The sequence below is a fragment of the Saccostrea echinata genome, unplaced genomic scaffold (assembly GCF_033153115.1).
Source record: "Saccostrea echinata isolate AGI-Se365-2 ecotype Australia unplaced genomic scaffold, CSIRO_AGI_Sech_v1 ptg000006l, whole genome shotgun sequence".
NCBI lineage: Eukaryota > Metazoa > Mollusca > Bivalvia > Ostreida > Ostreidae > Saccostrea > Saccostrea echinata.
The window spans coordinates 2,564,323-2,585,856 of NW_026889755.1; the positions used below are offsets into that span (position 1 = coordinate 2,564,323).

Consider the following 21,534-nt stretch of genomic DNA (forward strand, 5'->3'; position numbering starts at 1 on the left):
GAAAAAGATCTTGCCAAAAGAAAAATACATATAGAATTAAAAAAGCCCTAGTTCGTGCCGTTTAAAAGTTTTGACAAAGGTTAAAATTTAAAAAATAATAGCAGAAAGAAATCCAGACTGCAAAAGGTCAAAAGTGTTTGTACCAATTTAAAAGAAACGATCTTGTCACAAGAAATACACATTAAGTACTTAACACTTATTTATTGGCCATTATCGTTTATAGTCAGTAAAATATCCAAAACAGCTGTGGCCGACTCAGTAATGTCTTTAATACAAGTTAGCAAGGATATATGAATGAAAGTACATGTAACTATTGTTAATTGATTTAACGTTGTCCGTATATCTAAATTTCGAAATGAAGGCAGAAAACAAAAGCTTCTTTTTTTCTCGTGTAGAAGAACGGCTTATTGGAAGATCTGGTCTCGAAAGACTACCTACAAATGAAGATATTTTCAATCATATACAATTTTCACTGTAAAAACGTAATCATCTTTTTAAATTTTTTTTTTTTTAATTTGCATTGTGAATAACACTGGAAACCCCTAAAAATTAAACTGATAATTACGTATGGACTACAAAGCTGAAATATGGTTAACTATAATATACATTTTGAAGCTTTGATATTCTGTTTTATTGGATTTAAAATTCTTAAGAAAACTACTTTTTGATAGTTCAGGGCTACAGTTCTTCTAGTTGTTTTTTTTACGATGACAACGAATAAAAAATGAACATTTGAATCTAAATGTATCTGTTATTTTTATGATATTGTCATTTTATACTGTACTTATTTCTGTCGTTTAATATGATTGAAACTATAAAACGTTATCTTTAAAAAACTTAATTCATAATAATTTATAACGATAAACTAATGAAATAAACTTTATGTTGTAAAAGTAATCAGCAAGAAATACTTAATTTAATACGGCGGGTGTAAGGGAATGCTACTCCTAGGCACCTTATCGAGCCTCTGAAATTTTCGGGGACCTATGTTTTATGCCTTGTTCACAGATTTGTATTGTTTTATTTTTTTTTTTAAATCAATCACTGTTCGTTATCTTCACCTTTTTTCATTTTGCAATTATACAATTTGTCGATGAATGGAGCTAATAGTGTATATTGGTGAGTTTAAATGAAATGATCAGCTAATTAGTATTTTTTTTAAAAAATCAACTAAACCTATTTTTCAATTATAACATCATACTGTATATCCCTTCTAGTAAAAAAATTCTTAAGTAACATTAAAAAAGAAAAAAAATCAGACATTTTATTACTAGATCTTCATTTGAAGAAAAAAATACTACATCGTTATAAAAAAAAAATGTACAATTTACATTCTGTCACAAAACGTTTTTGCACTCCTGACATTTTTAGCAACATTTTGGCATATTTTTTGTGGCTTAAGATGTCAATGCGATATTTAGCCAATATCAAAAGACATATGCTCATTTATAGAAATATCACTTGTATGTTTAGTTCAGGTTGATAAATATGTGTCCAGTATTTTTGCTGTTTTTGTATTGTTTGTGTGTGTGTGTGTGTGTGTGTGTGTGTGTGTGTGTGTGTGTGTTGTTTTTTTTTTTATTCACACATATCATTCCTTTTTAAAACCTTCATTTATCGTTAGAGACACCAAAACAATACATCCTAATTTATTTCTTTTGATTTTATACCCGACAACCATTTTTTTTATTCCGCAGTATATAGTACTTGTGTTTTAGTTTATCATTAGACTAATCTCAAGACCTCACACTGCGATGAAGTGAAATGAATGAATTTCCAAAATTTTTACTTACGTTGAATTTCAAGATATTCCTTTTAAATTAGTATTTTCGATTTCTTTGGGTTTTTTTTTTTTACATTATAAATATATTTGCTTCAATTTTAGATTGTGACCTTGGATTTTACGGTGAAAATTGTCAGCTACGCTGCAGTGCAAATTGTGTCAATCGTACATGTAATATCACTGATGGTAGTTGTTTGACTAGATACATTAATATACATAAGTGTGAAATGGGTGAGTTTGTTTTCTACTCTATAAATTCAAAGTATTAAATTACTTGTACTTTATTCAAATAGAAAAAAACATTCTGTAGATATTTGGAAAGGCTTGGAACTCGCCTGTCAAGTTTATGGCATCGTATGAATGTTGTGGAGGGAGAAGAATTTTCCCTCCAAACATAAAGCGAGACGGAAGGCAACGAAACTTAATAATGCATAAGCTTTTCTGGTATTTGATTAGAGGATCTTATGAAAACAAGACGTGTTTGTGAAACACTGATGCCCCCGTATGACAACTTATAGCAAAGGTTTAAACTTTCTCAAATGCAAAATAAATATGTTGGTACCCAAAGTAAGGTCTTGTCTGGAGGATTATACCTGTGAAATATGAAAGCCCTAGAAGCAACCATTGAATAGATATGGAAAAGGTTAGTTTTTCAAAAGTAAGTCAAACATCAAGGTCAATGTCAAATGGTCAAAATTAATGGTGCCTAAGGAAAGGCCTTCTCACAAGAAATATACTGGTGAAATATGAAAGCTGAAGCACCAATTGTTCAAAAGTTATGACCAAGGTTAAGTTTTTCAAAAGTAGGTCAAACTCCAAGGTCAATGGATTACAATTGTTGGTATCCAAAAGAAGGTCTTGTCAAAAGGATTCCATATGTGAAGTATGAAAGCCCTAGCACCAACAGTTCAAACGTTTTGGCCAAGGTTAAAGTTTTTTAAAAGTAGGTCAAACTCCAAGGTCAAGGTCGAATGGTAAAAGTTGTTGGTATCCGAAGGAAGATCTTGTCACAAAAATTACACATGTGAAATATGAAAGCCCTAGCACCAACGGTTCACAAGTTATGGCCAATGTTAAAGTTTTTCAAAAGTAGGTCAAACTCCAAGGTCAAAGTCAAAGGGTCAAAATTGTTGGCATTTAAAGGAAGGACTTGTCACAAGGATTACATACGTGAAGTATGAAAGCCCTAGCACCAACAATTCAATACTTATGGCCAAGGTTAAAGTTTTTCTTAAAAAGTAGATCAAACTCCAAGGTTAAAGGGTCAAAGTTGTTGGATTCCAAAGGAAGATCTTGTCATAAGGAATACATGTACATGTGTGAAATATGAAAGCCTTAGGCACCAACCGTTCAAAAGATATGACCAATGTTAAAGTTTTTTAAAAGTAGGTCAAACTCCAAGGTCAAGGGGTCAAAGTTGTTGGTATCCAAGGAAAGGTCTTGTCACAAGAATTACACATGTGAAGTATGAAAGCCCTAGCACCAATTGTTCAAAAGTTATGGCCAAGGTTAAAGTTGGGTAAAATTTAAACTGGGTCAAACTCCAAGGTCAAGGTCTAAAAGTCAAATACGGTGGTACCCAAAGAAAGGTCTTGTCACAAGGAATACACATGTGAAATATGAAAGCCATAGCTCCAACCAATCAAAAGTTATGAGCAATGTTAAAGTTTTTGCGGACAAACAGACAGACAGAAAGACGGACGGACAGGGCAAAAACTATATACCCCCGAATCTTCGATAAAAAAGATAAAAATGTAGCTTATATTTTATATATAATCCTATACTGTTTGTTTTTGCTACATATCATTTTTACCTAAGAGCAATAAGAAAAACTAAAAGTTTACATGTTTGCAACCGTGGAACTTTTAGATCACAGAAGAGGGGGAATATTAGATCATTTCTTCAACATACAGTTGAGTTTTATGATGCTTCACTACATACGACATTCTCTGGTAAATCCAGAATTGTATAGATTTTTTTTACGTAATGTTTTCAGGCATAAACTTCAGTAAGATTGTTTTTCATTGTTCCACAAATCGACGTTGATGACACATTTTTACAAAGAATCCAATGTATAGAAGTAGTATGCATCCTTAAATCCTTACTAAAATGAGATAATTGTTCAAAGTTTGCACTTTTTAAAATTCAGCTTAAGGGCAAGTCACTATTTGCCGCTATAACCTTTTTCTTAGATCTGATACTTAACTGTAAATACGAGTTTTTCTCTGTACTTGATCTGGCTGAAACGCGTACGTTCTATCTAAAAAAGACGAGAATGAATGACTCGGTATTTGCCTTCGTTGTATTTGACTAACTGGTGGATCATCATTAGATTCAGTAAATATATAAATATAGCTTTATTCTTATAAGTTATACCAAATATTTGTTAAGTTTTCTTACCGTGGGGCATAAGTGCAATTTATGTCACTCCTCAACGGTCAAAATCAGTGATTTAAAATTGCCCTGACAAATATCAAAAGACATAATTAAAATGTTATTCAAACAATATTTATATTTGCAAATCTAGTTCATCATGATCATGATTCGAAGTTTTGTCTCAAACGGGTATTTATTTGTAATTTGACGTACCAACATCTACAAGAAGCCCATGGGCCACATCGCTCACCTGAACACATTGGTTAGGCAAAAGCACAAATCAGTTCAGTATTGAAATGATTACTGGGGGAAGGGGGGGGTTCTTGAATTTTAAACTACCTGATGATGCTTCCATGTCATTATAACAAATGGCTCTGTTGTATTTGAGAAGATATTTTTAAAAAAATTTCCATATATTCCTTTGTAAAAATTTGATCCCCCATTGTGGCTCCTCCCTATCCCAGGGGTGATCATTTGAACAAACTTGAATCTACACTACCTGAGGATGCTTCCATATCAATATGACTAAACATAGCTTTTCTGTTCTTGAGAAGAAATATTTTCTCTATATGTTCTTATGTAAAACTTTTGATCCCCCATTGTGGCCCCACCCTACCCCCTGGGGTCATGATTTGAACAAACTTGAATCTACACTACCTGAGAATGCTTCCATATTAATATAACTCATCATGGATTTGCTGTTCTTGAGAAGAAGATTTTTAAAGGTTTTTTTCCTATATATTTCTATGTAAAAGTTTGATCCTCCATTGTGGCCCCGCCCTACCCTTTGGGGTCATGATTTGAACAAACTTGAATCTACACTACCTGAGGATGCTTCCATATAAATATGATTTATCATGGCTTTGCTGTTCTTGAGAAGAAGTTTTTTTAAAGATTTTTCCTATATATTTGTATGTAAAAGTTTGAGCCTCCATTTTGGACCCGCCCTATCCCCGGGGGTCATGATTTGAACAAATTTGAATCTACACTATCTGAGGATGCTTCCATATAAATATGACTTATCATGGCTTTGCTGTTTTTGAGAAGAAGATTTTTAAAGATTTTTCCTATATATTTGTATGTAAAAGTTTGATCCCCCATTGTGGCCCCGCCCTATCCCCGGGGATCATGATTTGAACAAACTTGAATCTACACTACCTGAGGATGCTTCCATATAAATATGACATCATGGCTTTGCTGTTTTTGAGAAAAAAGATTTTAAAAGATTTTTCCTATATATTTCTATGTAAAAATTAGATCCTCCATTGTGACCCCGCCCTACCCCCGGGGGTCATGATTTGAACATACTTGGATCTACACTACCTTAGGATGCTTCCATATAATTTTGACTTAACATGGCTTTGCTGTTCTTGAGAAGAAGATTTTTAAAGATTTTTCCTATATATTTGTATGTAAAAATTAGATCCTCCATTGTGGCCCCGCCCTATCCCCGGGGGTCATGATTTGAACAAATTTGAATCTACACTATCTGAGGATGCTTCCATATAAATATGACTTATCATGGCTTTGCTGTTTTTGAGAAGAAGATTTTTAAAGATTTTTCCTATATATTTGTATGTAAAAGTTTGATCCCCCATTGTGGCCCCGCCCTACCCCCGGGGATCATGATTTGAACAAACTTGAAATTACACTACCTGAGGAGGCTTCCATATAAATATGATTTATCATGGCTTTGCTGTTTTTGAGAAAAAAGATTTTAAAAGATTTTTCCTATATATTTGTATGTAAAAATTAGATCCTCCATTGTGGCCCCGCCCTATCCCCGGGGGTCATGATTTGAACAAATTTGAATCTACACTATCTGAGGATGCTTCCATATAAATATGACTTATCATGGCTTTGCTGTTTTTGAGAAGAAGATTTTTAAAGATTTTTCCTATATATTTGTATGTAAAAATTAGATCCTCCATTGTGGCCCCGCCCTATCCCCGGGGGTCATGATTTGAACAAATTTGAATCTACACTACCTGAGGATGCTTCCACATGTGTTTCATCTTTCCTGGCCTTGTGGTTCTTGAGAAGAAGATTTTTAAAAGATGCTATTAATTTTTCACTAATTCTTTATTATCTCCCCTTGAAAGAGGGCGTGGCCCTTCATTTGAACAAACCTGAATCCTCTTTATCCAAGGATACTTTGTGGCAAGTTTGGTTGAAATTGGCCCAGTGGTTCTTGAGAAAAAGTCGAAAATGTTAAAAGTTTACAGACAGACAGACAGACGGACAAACAGACAGACGGACAGACAGACAGACGGACGCCGGACAAAAAGTGATCAGAAAAGCTCACTTGAGCCTTCGGCTCAGGTGAGCTAATAAAGCCGTATATGAAAATAATAAATATCAATAGCAATTAACAATTCAGTGGATCCCAAAGTAACTGATCATGTACATTCCCTCTTGTGTTTAATGCTTTATAATCTCTGGGAAATGTTTTAATTCATAGGAGGAGGAACCTGTTTACCGGTATCCGATGCGCAATCATCCAGCGCTCTGACTGTGAGTAGCGTTTTGGGAGCATTTGCTGCTGTTATCATTATTGCTGTGTCGACAATCGTATATTTTAGGTACGTACTTTTATCAAATTCCCTTGTGTTTTTTCTTTTTTTCTTTTTTCATAGATTCCATTATTCTCCGTAAATGTGCTCCAAAATATGAGTTTTGTAAATCTAAAATATGTTAGTTAATACACTTGTAAGAAAGCGTAGTTTTGCTATACATTATATTCTTATGATGAAATGTTTCAATGAGTTTTTCTTTTCTTTTATTTAATTTATTTAATTTCCTTTTTTTATACTTAAAAATATACATGTTTATGTTTTCGTAAATAACTTGCATTTTTTTTCCTGTAGATTGAGAAGGAAAATGAACGAAAGAGCAATGATAAATACTACGGAAAATAATGTTTCTGTCATTGAGCTACGACAAACAAAAACGCCTAAAAAGTGTAAATAAGCTTTGCACTCCAATTTTTAAGCTACAAAATATCTTCGTATAAATGCACGTGTTTACATTTTTTACTGTCCTAGGGTATTTATGCCCCCGTATCGAAGACTCAGGGAAATATAGTTTTTGCCCTGTCCGTCCGTCTGTCTGTCTGTTTGTCTGTTTGTCCACAAAAACTGTAACATTACCCATAACTTTTGATTGGTTGGAGCTATGGCTTTCATATTTCACATGTGTATTCCTTGTGACAAGACCTTTCTTTGGGTACCACCATATTTGACCTTTTGAACTTGGAGTTTTACCCAGTTTTGCAAAATTTTACCCAACTTTAACCTTGGCCATAACTTTTCAACAATTGGTGCTAGGGCTTCCATACTTCACATGTGTAATTTTTGTGACAAGACCTTTCTTTGGATACCAACAACTTTGACCCTTTGACCTTGACCTTGGAGTTTGACCTAATTTTATAAAAACTTTAACCTTGGCCATAACTATTGAACCGTCGGTGCTAGGGCTTTCATACTTCACATATGTAATCCCTGTGACAAGACCTTCCTTTGGATACCCACAACTTTGACCTTGACTTGGAGTTTGACCTACTTTTGTAAAACTTTAACTTTGGTCATGTCTTTTGAACCGTTGGTGCTAGAGCTTTCATACTTCACATATGTAATCCTTGTGACAAGACCTTCCTTTGGACACCAACAACTTTGACCCTTTGACCTTGACCTTGGAGTTTGACTTACTTTTGGAAAACTTTAACCTTGGTCATAACGTTTTAACTGTTGGTGCTAGGGCTTTCATACTTCACATATGTAATCCTTTTGACAAGACCTTCCTTTGATACCAACAATTGTAATCCATTGACCTTGACCTTGGAGTTTGACCTACTGTTGAAAAACTTAAACCTTGGTCTTAACTTTTGAACAATTGGTGCTTCAGCTTTCATATTTCACCAGTATATTTCTTGTGAGAAGGCCTTTCCTTAGACACCATTAATTTTGACCATTTGACCTTGACCTTGATGTTTGTCTTACTTTCGAAAAACTTTAACCTTTTCCATATCTATTCAATGGTTGCTTCTAGGGCTTTCATATTTCACAAGTATATTCCTCGAGACAAAACCTTACTTTGGGTACCAACATATTTGATTTGCATTTGAGAAAGTTTAACCTTTGCTATAAGTTGTCATACGGGGGCATCAGTGTTTCACAAACACATCTTGTTCTTTTTGTTTTTTGGAACAAAACGTACCTGAAGTCTGAAATCCCCAAAGCTTACAATAGGAGACTGATTCAACAATCTTATGTATTTCAGACTTTATTAATTTAGATTAAAGACCTTTCCCTCCCTGAAACTAGACATTTCTCTCAGCAGAAAACATTATAATCTGGGGGTAAAACATCAGATATAGCGCTTTAAAATTAAATGAATTCACAGTGAGAACGAATGTGAAGGGTTAAATTGTGAGACTACTCACGGTGCTTTCTGTTTCATAATAGTTTTTTGCGGGGAAGGGGGGTGGTGCAAAACATGCCCTGTTTACATCTACCTTGTATTTGACAAAAAATTGTTATTTTTATTTTCAGTATTAACGTGTAACATGGAGAAGAATATGGATTTGCATAATGATAAATCCGCGGAAAATGATGTCAAGGAAGTAGTCAAGAGAGGTCCGCCGACTAATAAAGTCATTCCTGTAAAAAATCTGTATGCCATCATCGCCAAAATGTCTGCCACTGAGAACTCTGGTTTTAAACATGAATATCAAGTATGATAATATAAACTTACATTCAGTAAATCATCTTTTTTAATCATTTAAAATGCTCATGCAACTTTAATATTTAATTAAAATACAATTGTTTTCTAATGATTTCATGTATTCATGCTGAGACGTAAAGAATATATATTTGATAAGCGTGTATTAATATGGAAGTACCTACATTTGAAGGGTGTGGGGTGTTTCTTTAATTGAATAGGAAATTCCAAGAGGTGAACTGTTTCCATGTGAGGATGCGAAAAAACCTGAAAATAAACCTAAAAATAGATATACAACTACCTTTCCATGTAAGTTTCAAAATTAAAGTACACTTTAAGTTAACATATCTTTCTTTCTTAAAAAAAATCTTTTTTCTTTCGTTTTGTAGATGACCACTCGAGAGTTATTTTGAAAACTTCATCTTCTACGGAAAATGACTACATCAATGCCAATTATATCGAGGAAAGTATAATTTTAATTGTTGGCAAATAAAGTACTTAAATAAACAATACAATTTATATGTCAATAGATGTGCAGAAAGAGATTTTGTTACATACTTTCATCATATCATCCGCCGAAATATGTCTGAAATATTACCGACTCGGCGTAAAACATCAGTAATCAATCAATCAATCATCATATTACAGTGTAATAGCTAGATCTGAATCATCTTGGGTAGGCTTTTGGTAGAACTATTAATGGTAATACATTGTAGTTTGTCGATTAAAAACAAAGAAGCATAAAATATATTATCACCTATCTCATATTACATTACATTTATACGTTTTCGTTTCAACAGGATACACAGAGTAAACAGAATTATATTGCAACTCAAGGTACGTGGATTTTCCTTGTGAGTATCTCATGTAGAAAAACATGTATAAAAAATAATAATACATCAATTTATGAGAAATGTGTAAGAGATTTTTTTTTATTATTTCAAAAAATAATATTTACATTTAGTGTAATTTTCTTCGCGAAATCCATTAGAAATCTACGATGTTCAAATCTCTATAACACACGCGAAACCTTGCCACCACGCGGTAGAATACACAGTAGGAACTATATGCATTTTCAATATCTAGGAACACCAAAATGTATATTGTTTTGACTCAATTTAATAAAAAAAAAACCAACTTCCCTGTTAAATTAACGTAAAGTACAACAACTGAGAGTTTAAAATTAATTTTTCTTTTTTTCTCGCAATGTTCATTTGCGTTATTTAACTTTCCAACGTCATAAACGGCTCTTACGTCTATTAAGCACACCAGCTCTGAAAGGCGCTTAATTCATAATAAAGATTAACGAAATAAACAATTACAAAGAGAGAAAATAAGAGAATGTAAATTTAAGCGTTGAATTCTTATTTTTGGATGTCTTCGGTCCTATAACACACCTGGCCGTGCCGAGAAATTATCATACCGCGCTAACGCGCGATATTCAATTTGTCGGCACGGCCAGGTGTGTTATAGGACCGACGACAACCAAAAATTAGAATTCAATGCTTAATTAACATATTTTGCAGGCCCAAAACCAAAAACAGTTGTTGACTTCTGGCGGCTGGTGTGGCAGGAATGTGTATCCATTATTGTTTGTCTGACGAATCTTAAGGAAGGGAACAAAGTTTGTTTATTGCTGAGGAATAGTAACTTAATAACCACTATATATGATGTTGAGGCATTATGTTAAATTTTAATGCATTACGTTTCATGCGGGAGGAAAAGTAAATTACTTCCTTACTGTGTGAACGTGGAACAAATATATTCATTTCACAGCCATTCTATATACTCAATCATTTAAAGGAAGTATTTAAGGCCAGTTATGTATAGATAGAATTCAGCAAAATAAATCTACAGAATTATTTAACAAAAACAAATGGACACAGATAAACTCTATGAGAACCACAATATGAATGCTGAAAAGCATTTTTGCCATTTATATTATAGGCTGTATTTATTACGTCTAAACACAGTCTAATACCCCGTACAGCAAGTCAAAGAATGTGTATCTTATTGAATATCCCTACACTGTGGACATTTGATTTTAGTCCTTAAAACATATTCTTTGTTTTTAAATAAAAGTAATATACAGGGAAAATACCTAAATACCTTTGAACTTTTCTTCTGATCACATTTTGTCCGTCGTGCGTCTAGTTGTCGGTCCGTCCGTCCGTCTGTCTGTAGGCCTGTTAACTTTTCATATTTTTGATTTTTCTCCAGAACCACTGGGCCAATTTCAACCAAATTTGCTACATAGTATCTTTAGCTGAGGGGGATTCAAGTTTGTTCAGATGGAGGACCACGCTTTCTTTCAAAGGGACACAATTAAGCTTTAGTGAAAAATTAATTGCATCTTCTTAAAATCTTCTCCTTATGATCGACGGGGCCAGAAAAGATGAGACTTGAATGGAAGCTTCATTGCATAGTGTAGATTCAAGTTTGTTCAAATCATGACATCTGCGGGAAGGGTCGGGCCACAATAAAAGTTTTAGATAGAAATATATAGGATTATTCTTTTCAAAAATATTTTCAAGTACAGTCAAGCCATGATTGGTCATATTTAATATGGAAGCATCCTCAGGTAGTGTAGATTCAAGTTTTCTCAAAAATCATGACCCCTGGGGTAGCGTGGGGCCACAATGAGTCATCAACTTTTGACCTGGGAATATATAGGAAAATGCTTTGAAAAATCTTTTTTCTCAAGAACTTCAATGCCATGATTTGTCATATTAATATGGAAACATCCTTTGGTAGTGTAGATTCAGGTTGTTTAAATCATGACCCCTGGGTGTAGGGTGGGGCCTCAGGGGATCATCAACGTTTAACATAGGAATATATAGGAAAATTCTATAAAAATATTTTTCTCAAGAATAGCCAAGCCTTCATTGGTCATATTTATATGTAACCATCCTCAGGTAGTGTAGATTCAATTTTGTTTAAATCATGACCCCATGGGTAGGGCGGGCAACAATATGTGATTAAAGTTTTACATTGGAATAGATAGAGGAAAAGTCTATCAGCAGGGACGTTGTTACTCATGTGAGCGTTGTGACCCATGGGCATCTTGTTCTTAGGTCATACATCATAATAAACTCCTGTGGTCAACGAACCTCTTATTTCTGTTTTAGATAAAGTGTACTCAATATTGGCCGAACTTTAACGACAGAATGCAGCATGGTAACCTTATAATAAGAAACCTGGAAGAGAAAATATATGCTAATTACAAGACAAGACGCTTCAAAATACACAATAATTTGGTGAGAATTTAAAATGATATTCTAATATCAAATATTAATCATGTATTTCATTTAATTTCTGTTCTGCAACATCACTCATGCTAAATTTTAATGCTTAGTTGGCTGATCCTATTTCTTTTTTTTTCTTTTTTTTTTTTTTGTTATGTTTGCTAGGTATGATAGTGATGTTGACCATAATGTTATTTTATTTTTATGCCACCAGAGGTAGCATCTTTTCCCAAAAATGTTTGAGGAAGATGTATTAAGATTCAATATGGCAATCGTAGCAATACATTTTAAATATTCACAACCGGTTGTATGCATCATCGAGTTTTGAATATATATATTACCTGCATTTATGCAATAAATTAGCAAACCTTAATAATTTTACGAAAGTTTAAAGGCAGCACAGGGTGAAGTGCAATGTCTGTGTTGTAATTTAGTTGTTTATAATTCATTTTTTTGTATTCAGCAGTTAAACACTATGTGCATGTCCAAAAGCTTACAATAAGAAACAACTCATGATGGAGATTTTGTTTGATTAACTGACTAAATAATGGAGGCACCCTAGTAGAATGGTTTTTCGTTTCATGATCATTCACGGACAGTCCAAAACATTCTTAACATATGCAACATTTTCGCATACTTTTTTGCAGAACACACATACTTTAGAAATAAATGACAAAAGAAAATATAATAATCAAAAATTGAAAAAAAATGTCATTCTCAAAGCAAGCCAGTATATATAAATAAAATTAACATACCTATCTGAAACATTCTTCCATACCCAAAGCAATATCAGTATCACTTGGAGCTTTCATATTATTTCACCTGATCAACATGTTGATCTTTTGCTTTCATTTATAGAAATATCTTGTATAATGACGATGGTAAATCTGATACGACATGTATCCGCTGTTTGATTGGCCATTCCTTGATACGTATTAACCTTGATCATATTCGAATATCACCATTAGATTTATATAAAACAACTAATCAAACGATTTTGCATCAAAATTACCTGGTCAAAAGAACAATATAAAGGCTTGCAAATGTTATATATTCCCTGTTGAAGGGAAGATGCCAATTTACAATAAATGCGCATGCTCAGAACTAGTAAATGATTAAATGTCGAATGCAGATCGATGAAAAGTTTCTATTGATACATATAGAAATGTTTTGATCTCCCAGTGAATTCAATTATCTTGTACTTAAAATGTATCTTTTCCTACGATTTAGGGCATGATGTTAAACATTCACACAAAACGTTTATTCTATTTTTGATTTAAAATCCTCGTTTATATATATATATATATATATATATATATATATATATATATATATATATATATATATATATATATACTTGTATGCTGAATATTATGCATTGACAGAAATATAAAATTCTTTTCTTTGTGTTCATAAAATCTTGGCTGCGTTCAAGACTGGAGGAGCTAGGATAGGTATTTAGGCAATTAAACCTTGATCGCCATTAGCTATATTGTTTTTGGAAGTAAACATGAAAAGGGCGGCTCTGATCTAAAGAGTGTATTATTAACAAAAATATATATATATTTATGAAAATCAATATAATCCTGATATACCTGTATACATTTTAAAACTAAATAAATATAAATAATATAGAAATAAAGCATACTGATTAGGTCAATTCCAAGATATATAGACCTAAGAAAAAGCATATCGACTTAGAACGAGATGGATACTTTTTTACTTTGTTCTATATATCTAGAAATTTTGCAAAATTAAGTGCTTATATTTGTATTATTATTATATTTTTATAAACACATAGTCAACCTCAAGTATTGATGTCCCTGTCGTTTGTTTCCAATTTAAGAAACATTTAGAAATATAAAGTTGGAAGCTTTTTTAAAAAAAAAAAACTAAATAAAACACCAAGTCTGTATGCTGTTTTGTACCTGATCTGGTGATCCAGTTTGAGTCAATCAGATGGCATGCAATTATAGAGAAAAATTATTTTTAAAAATCTCTTTTTTATTCCCGATATTAAAATCAATAATCTAAACTTCAACTTTGCAACAAAATTCTGGAAAAATTGTTGTTATGATGATATCTCACCATTCACTTTTGAATCAGTGATCAACTTTTGTGTGTGTACATGTGTGTGTATTTTAATGATCCACTCAGCCCAAGAATCGATAAGAATCACCCTCACGGTAGCTCAGTCGGTACATCGCTCGCTCCGTGATCGGAAGGTCGTGAGTTCGACTCTCGGCCGCGAATGACCGAAGTCGATAAAAAAAAGATAAGTAGCAACTGCTCTTTTGCCATGCACTCGACACTTTGAAGTGAAAGTTGCGGGTTCTTCGGATGAGACCTTAAAAACTGAAGCCCCGTGTCATGGCAGACATTGGCACGATAAAATCTCTCACTGCTCAATGGCTCTGAGTGCCGAGTAAAAGTCTCAATTTGTAGCCCTTCACCGGTATATAGTGACGTCTCTATATGAGTGAAGAAGTCTCGAATGAGAGGTTAAACAACACACAATCAAACAATGGCCCTGAGTGCCGAGTAAAAATCTAAAGAACAAAGTTCACTTGGGACCTTTTTTGGCCCTGTGAATTTATGAAAAATAAAAAATGCTCATCTTTAGTTGAAAATACATTAGATTGTATCTGGATTCTTGCTGACTGCATATCTATTAAAATTGACGTAATTTTCTCGCTTATTCATGCATAATGACGTCGTGAATTGCGTCATTATCCCTAAATCCTGAAAAATTCTTCAAAAATGGCCATAAATTTAAGCTATTTTTCAATATTTTGCATAGACCCCAACCTCTGATCTAAAATGTTGAATTATACAATAAAAGTACTGTTTCAGAAGATTATAATCCATTGTTTTATTTTTTGGATCGCAGGGTGGGCTCATATTTTATTCCTTTGCTGAACGTGCTCAAATACACCCATTTTCGTCAAAAATTCAAGACCATTACAATTTCACAAAGCCACTTTCTCAATACCTGGACTCCGAGAGGAAATTATTTTATAAGAAATTAAAGCACTTAATCTCTACTTTATATTGATGCTTGAAATGGGACTTTGCGACTTGGTCAGTTAATTGGTATATCGACAGGGCCATATTATGAAGTTAGTAAACCTTACTCATTGAAGCCCTTCACCGGTCTATGGTGACGTCTCTCTATGAGTGAAAAAGTCTCGAATGGACGTAAAACAAAATACAATCAATCGATAGGAATCTTATCCAAACATGTGTTAAGTAATGTTTTATCTCTGCAAACAAAAATGGAAATCGGTTATGACAATTTGTAGGACACCTAATGAACTATATTTTCTTTCTTTTTTTAGGTCACCTCAGTCACTCAGGTGACCTATTGCTATCCGTTTTAGTCCGTCGTCGTCCGTCGTGCGTTAACTTTTGAACATTTTCAACTTCTTCTCTAGAACCGCTCAACCAATTTTGGCATAAAGCATCTTTGGATCTTTGGGCGAAGGGGAACAAAAATTGTGAATTTGATGGTCCCTGCCCCCTGGGGCCCCAGGGGTGGGGCTAAAACCACCAAAATTGATGCAATCTTTAAAAACCTTCTTCTTTACTCCTGGACATCAAACAGTCAAACTGTTGTCATGATTGTAATAAGCATTGGGCCCTCTACCTAAATTGTGAAATTAATGGCCCCAGGGTCAGGGGTTATGGTGTTAAGGCGAGGCTATATAGATCATATAGGGAAAATGCATTATTTCTTTGAAAACCTTCTTCTCTTCTCCTGGGTATTATTTAAACAAACTAAGTGCATGGTTATGATAAGCATTGATGCCTTTTCCAAAATTAAGTGCATGATAATGGTGCACAAGGATGATTTTTCCAAAATTGTGAAATTCATGGCCCCAGGGTCAGGGGTTGTGGTGTTAGGGCGGGGCTATATAGATCATATAGTGAAAGTGCATTATTTCTTTGAAAATCTTCCTCTCTACTCCTGGGTATTATTGAAACAAATTGAATACATAGCTATAATAAGCAAGAGTGACTCTACCAAAATTGTGAAATTTATGGCCTCAGGGTCAGGGGTTATGGTGTTTGGGCGGGGCTACATGTATATAGATCACATACATGTAGTGAAAATGCATTATTTCTTTGAAAATTTTCTTCTCTACTCCTGGGTATTATTGGAACAAATTGAATACATAGCTATAATAAGCAAGAGTGACTCTACCAAAATTATGAAATTTATGGCCCCAGGTCAGGGGTTATGGTGTTAGGGCGGGGCTATATAGATCATATAGTGAAAGTGCATTATTTCTTTGAAAATCTTCTTCTCTACTCCTGGGTATTATTGAAACAAATCGAATAGTATTACATGTTCATAGTTATGATAAGCAAGGGTGACTCTACCAAAATTGTGAAATTCATGGCCCCAAGGTCAGGGGTCCTGGTGCTGGGGGGGGGGGCTCTATTGATAATATAGTGAATCTCTAGTAAAAATGCATTATTTCTTTGAAAGTCTTCTCTGCACCTGGGCATATCAGAGGCAAAAAGAGTAAAAGTTTTAATAAAGATTTTTGAACATCTGGACCATTTGGTCAAGTGTTCTGGTCCTGGCCAGGGCTCTATTAATTTGTATTCAACTGAGAGGAGTTATTCCCCTTTGCTATTTACTTTTGATAATTAATCACTGTAAATAATATACTTGAAAGGTTAATAGAATAGGAGAATTATGTAAGATTTTTTTATTGTAGAATACAAAAAGTACTTTTATAGTTAAAATGATCAGGTGGACTTGTAAGTAATAGATAAATAAAAATGAGACAAAAATAACTTGTCTTATTCAATGTTCATCAAAGACCAAGAAGTCCAATGTAAGAGATTTCATCAAGGAAATAAAATAGTACAGGATCACTGATAATTTGTTAATATACTGTATGGTGATAGTGATAAATCGGGAACAGATTAGAACCTAATTTATGGACTGTTAATGAAAAGTAGACTAATTATTTTGTTGATCCTGATCACCCTATTTTCTTGCTTTTGGGCAACAAAGCTTCACGTTTCAGTCCATTTTATACTCTATGGATCCTCTAAATTGTTGTATTATATTCAGGTGATCGTTAAGGCCCTTGGGCCTCTTGTTTTATATTACTGTTCGTCATCTCCATATTAAATTATTAAACAGGATCTCAAACGGTGACATGATGAAGAAATAATCACTGTTCAATTAAAATTTTACGATTGGCGGAGGTTTGTTCGTTTTAAGGAGTTTTTTTTTTTCGTTTTTTCTCATATTTCTTACATTTAAAAATTAATGAAATTTTCATGCATACAAGAAGACAATATTACTAAATGATTGTATTTATGATATTGAATATGGCCGTTTTATTTCAGAAGCAAGGTCAAGGTCATTGTCTTTTCCCTTGACATTAAGAATAAAATATTATTGTTGCCAATCATGTGATGCCTACTTCTATTTCAAAGGATAAAATGGTTTTCTTTTTGCATAAAAAATTTTTACTATATAAGGTCTACTAGATTAATACCAAATTGAGATAAATATTTTAACTGAAAGAGATATTTTGCAATCCGAATTTCCTCTAGTTTGCTTTAACTTTTAGAGAATATTAGTTATTATTATATACTTCATATATTTAAAGTTTTCTTATTTTCACATATGGTAAAATTAGTCATATAAAAATACAAAATTATACAAAAACAAAAATGTTTCGACCGTTTATTTAGAGAGAAAAAAACTTTTTTATTTTTTGCTCAAATCTTGCTTAGATTGGAAGCTTCTAAAAGCTAACAAGATTATTATTTGTTTGGACAATCATATCTTTTTGATGTATTTTAAAACCTTAGTTCATTACTGTGGAATCATCATTGTTCGTGGGGGACCAATGTTCGTGGATTTCGTGGGTCATCCTTAGCCACGAATTTACATCCCCACGAACGTTTATTTTGTAAACACATTGATTCATAGAATCTACCTCATAAACGAGTAACCCACGAAATTACGTCCCCACGAACAAGTAAAATTTTGCTTGCCCACGAACGTTGACCCCCACGAATTAAAATGATTCCACAGTATTATTAATTTTGTTAAAATAGAAGATTTCTTTAAGTCTTTGATTGTTAAAAAAAAATCTTAAAATCCTTTCTCTGTAGTAATTTTGAGAAGCAGAAAAAAGAGATATTTTCGTACGCCGTCGTTCTCCAAAAGTAGAATCCCTGATAGACTTCATTCTCAGTTTTCCTTTTCTATTTAAAGTTGTACAATTTTGAAGAGGAGAGAAAAATATGATCTTTTAATACCATAAATCTAAATATATAAGGTATATAATCATATATATTTTGAAGATTTTGTTTAGTTAGAAACCAGACAAGAATACCTCCTTAATCAAAATGTCTCCGTTTATACTGCAATAAAAATTATAATTAACTAGAGCAAAGCTTGTTGCAGAGCAACGAGTAAATCTTCCGATAGAGCTGCGGACACGTAAATACTGATCTTGGGTCAAGATCATTACACTTTCTTAGGTGAAAAGCAATCTCGAATGAAGTATTAACTTCCAATTATTCCCCAGTAGAAAGACGATAGTTAAATTTACAGTTTCTACCTCAGTGACCTTGAACTTGCCCAAGACCATAACAGTTTCCAGCTAAGGTCAATCCCAATGTGTTGTTTTCCAACGACAGCGACTTTTACACTTTTTTATGACAGTGACTTTTATCTCGCCTGAATGACCTTCGTCAACTCTCTCGTGACACACTCTCAGGTCACAGTCAATCTTTATACCAAGTATGAACTTCCAGTGATTCTCAATTACAAAGTTATACCCAGACAAGAATTTTGAACTTTTCTGCCAATGTCCTTGAACTTGTCAGAAAAACCTTGGATCAAGGTCATGATACACTCTTGGAATATAAGTAATCTTTTTATCAAGTAAGATCTTCCAGTGATTTTCTATTACAAAGCCATAGCATGGAAAAGAAAGAATCTTTTTCTGCCACTGACCTTGAACTTACCAGAATTACCTTGGGTCAAGGTCAGGACAAACCCTCGATCTCAATCAATCTCTATTTTAAGAAAGAGCTTCCTGTGATCCCCCCCCCTAAAATTTATTGCCCAGACAGGAATTTTACGACTTTTTCTGCCAGTGACACTGAACTTGCCGGAATGACCCTAGTTTAAAGTCACCTCAAACCGGCGGATCATAAGCATTCTTTGTACCAAGTATGAGCTTCCAAAGTTATAACACAGATAGTAGTTTTACACTTTTCTGTCAGTGACCAAAACTTGCTGCAATTGTGTCAAGATCAAGGCACACCACTGGATCATTAAAAACCTCTTTACCAAGTTTGAACTTCCCCTCATTCTCAATTACAGTCAAAGTTATAATAGCTCATACAAGAATTTCATACTTTTTTCTGTCAGTGACCTTGAACTAGCAGGAATGGCCTTGGATCAAGGTCGTGGCAAATCTTTTGGTCATTTACAATCCCTTTTCAAGTATGAGCTTCCAGTGATTCTCTATTACAAATATATGGCCTGGACAAAAATTTTATACATTTTCCAGCGACCTTGAACTTGTCGAAATGACCTTAGGTCAAGACCTGACACATCCTCGGATAATTAGCAATTTTTGTACTAAGTACATGAATGAGCTTCCAGTTCCTCCATAACAACGTTAGAGCCCAGTCAAAGTTGCAGGGACAGACGGACGGATAGACGAACTTCGTTTGCGGGGGATATAAATTCCTATGTTAAATTCTGATGAACTGTTCCGGTCCCAACCTTCTTCCAGGGTCATGATTTGAAAAAAAAAATGAATCTATACTATGTCAGAAGCTTTCAAAAAATCTCACACTAGCCAAGTGATTCTTGAGAATAATATTTTCAAATGACCCCACCCAATTTTTACTACGTGTATTTCTTAATTATCTTCTGCTGGAAGAGGATGTGGACCTTCATTTGAACAAAACTTTACCAAAGAATATCTGTCTGAAGTTGGGTTGATATTGGCCCAGTTATTTTTAAAAAGATAAGAATTAGAAAAATTTACAAGTATAGCTTTACAACGAAACAACGATATTGCCAACTCCGAGAACGCCAACTCCGATTAAGACAATGAACAAATTATGAACAGAAAAGCTCACTTCAGCCTTTGGCTTGAGAGATGAGATACTGATTAAAACTTGAAATTATTTTGTCATAGTCAATATTTCTTACTATCGACATTTCGGAGGGCCTGCATTTCAAGAAAAAAATCAGAAAACTTCTAGCTAGGTCTTTGGAAAACGTGCAGGAAAGAACTAAATTAACATTTGTTGGATAACATAAATATTTATTAAGCTGCTTATGTTTTAGAACATATTTGTAAGAACCACTTTATTTATAAAACAAATTTTCGTCCTTTTATTGGTGCCCATGATAAATCTGACAGGCTGTTAAATTATTATTTTATTCGGAAATATTGACATTCAAGAGACCAACACATTTTTTTTTTCTCGATATAACTGAAGTGCAAAATAAGTGAAAATGGCCGATGAAGACATTTAACAATTCTGGTCCCGATCTAAAACAGGTTGAGAAACCAAAACCACGCAGTTTTATTTAGGACACTTGTAGAGTGAAATGAAAAGGTTTGTTCATTTAAGTTAATTTGAAGAAAAAAATCGACATTTTTTATCGCGTTCGGTATAACTTATCGTTCTTTCTTCCGTTTCGGTGGAAGGCATGGAAGAAGAATTAAAATTAAAAAAAAAACAAAAAAAACAGCGGTATGCTGATTAAACATAGACACAAAATCCTTCGGTACTGGGGATTTAATTTTCAAACGTTGATCTCATGCGAACAATAATTTATATTGAATCATATTAAGACAATGGTTTTCTATAGACATATGTTTGTATTTTTCTGTTTTTTTTTATTTACTTGTTTGCTTTGTACACAAGCGTGTTTTCATACCTCTGTGCATACACGCTATCAAATGTGATCAGAGAGAACAAGATAATCCTCCAGCAATTTATTTCTTATTATGAAAACACTCAATGAAAACATATAAGGTTAAAATATTTCCACCAACACCTTTATGTCTACCTCTCATAAGGCATTTAGGTAGCATTTTGCTGTATACGACAAGGTTTATACAGCTACAGTTAAAGGCTGGTTTATACGGTAAAGCAACCTGTATAAAACGTGCCGTATACAACAAAATGCTGCCCTGTGAACAGCGCTATTACACGGAATTTAGACCTCCCCGGAGTTATATACATGTATTCCGCGCGTTCGAATAGAGCGTGTCTCTATCCTGTACAGCAAGTCGTATGAGACTCTCTTTTTCTGGCCAATCAGTGGTTTGGGATTTGATTGATCTATTTATGCTTCACTGACCAATTCAACTTTATAAAAGAATACTTCAACATTTT

General features: G+C 33.6%; 1 protein-coding gene across 1 annotated transcript in view; it reads left to right on the forward strand.

Annotated features, from left to right (window-relative positions):
• The window catches only part of LOC133180156 (receptor-type tyrosine-protein phosphatase alpha-like), a 75,408-nt gene that overhangs the window by 38,275 nt on the left and 15,599 nt on the right, over positions 1–21,534 (forward strand). Inside the window, exons 6-11 of the mRNA XM_061314728.1 lie at positions 8,710–8,891; positions 9,100–9,187; positions 9,268–9,359; positions 9,679–9,715; positions 10,405–10,502; positions 12,007–12,135. Of these exons, the coding sequence (XP_061170712.1) occupies positions 8,710–8,891; positions 9,100–9,187; positions 9,268–9,359; positions 9,679–9,715; positions 10,405–10,502; positions 12,007–12,135 (626 nt within the window). The remainder of the gene's footprint in view (positions 1–8,709; positions 8,892–9,099; positions 9,188–9,267; positions 9,360–9,678; positions 9,716–10,404; positions 10,503–12,006; positions 12,136–21,534) is intronic.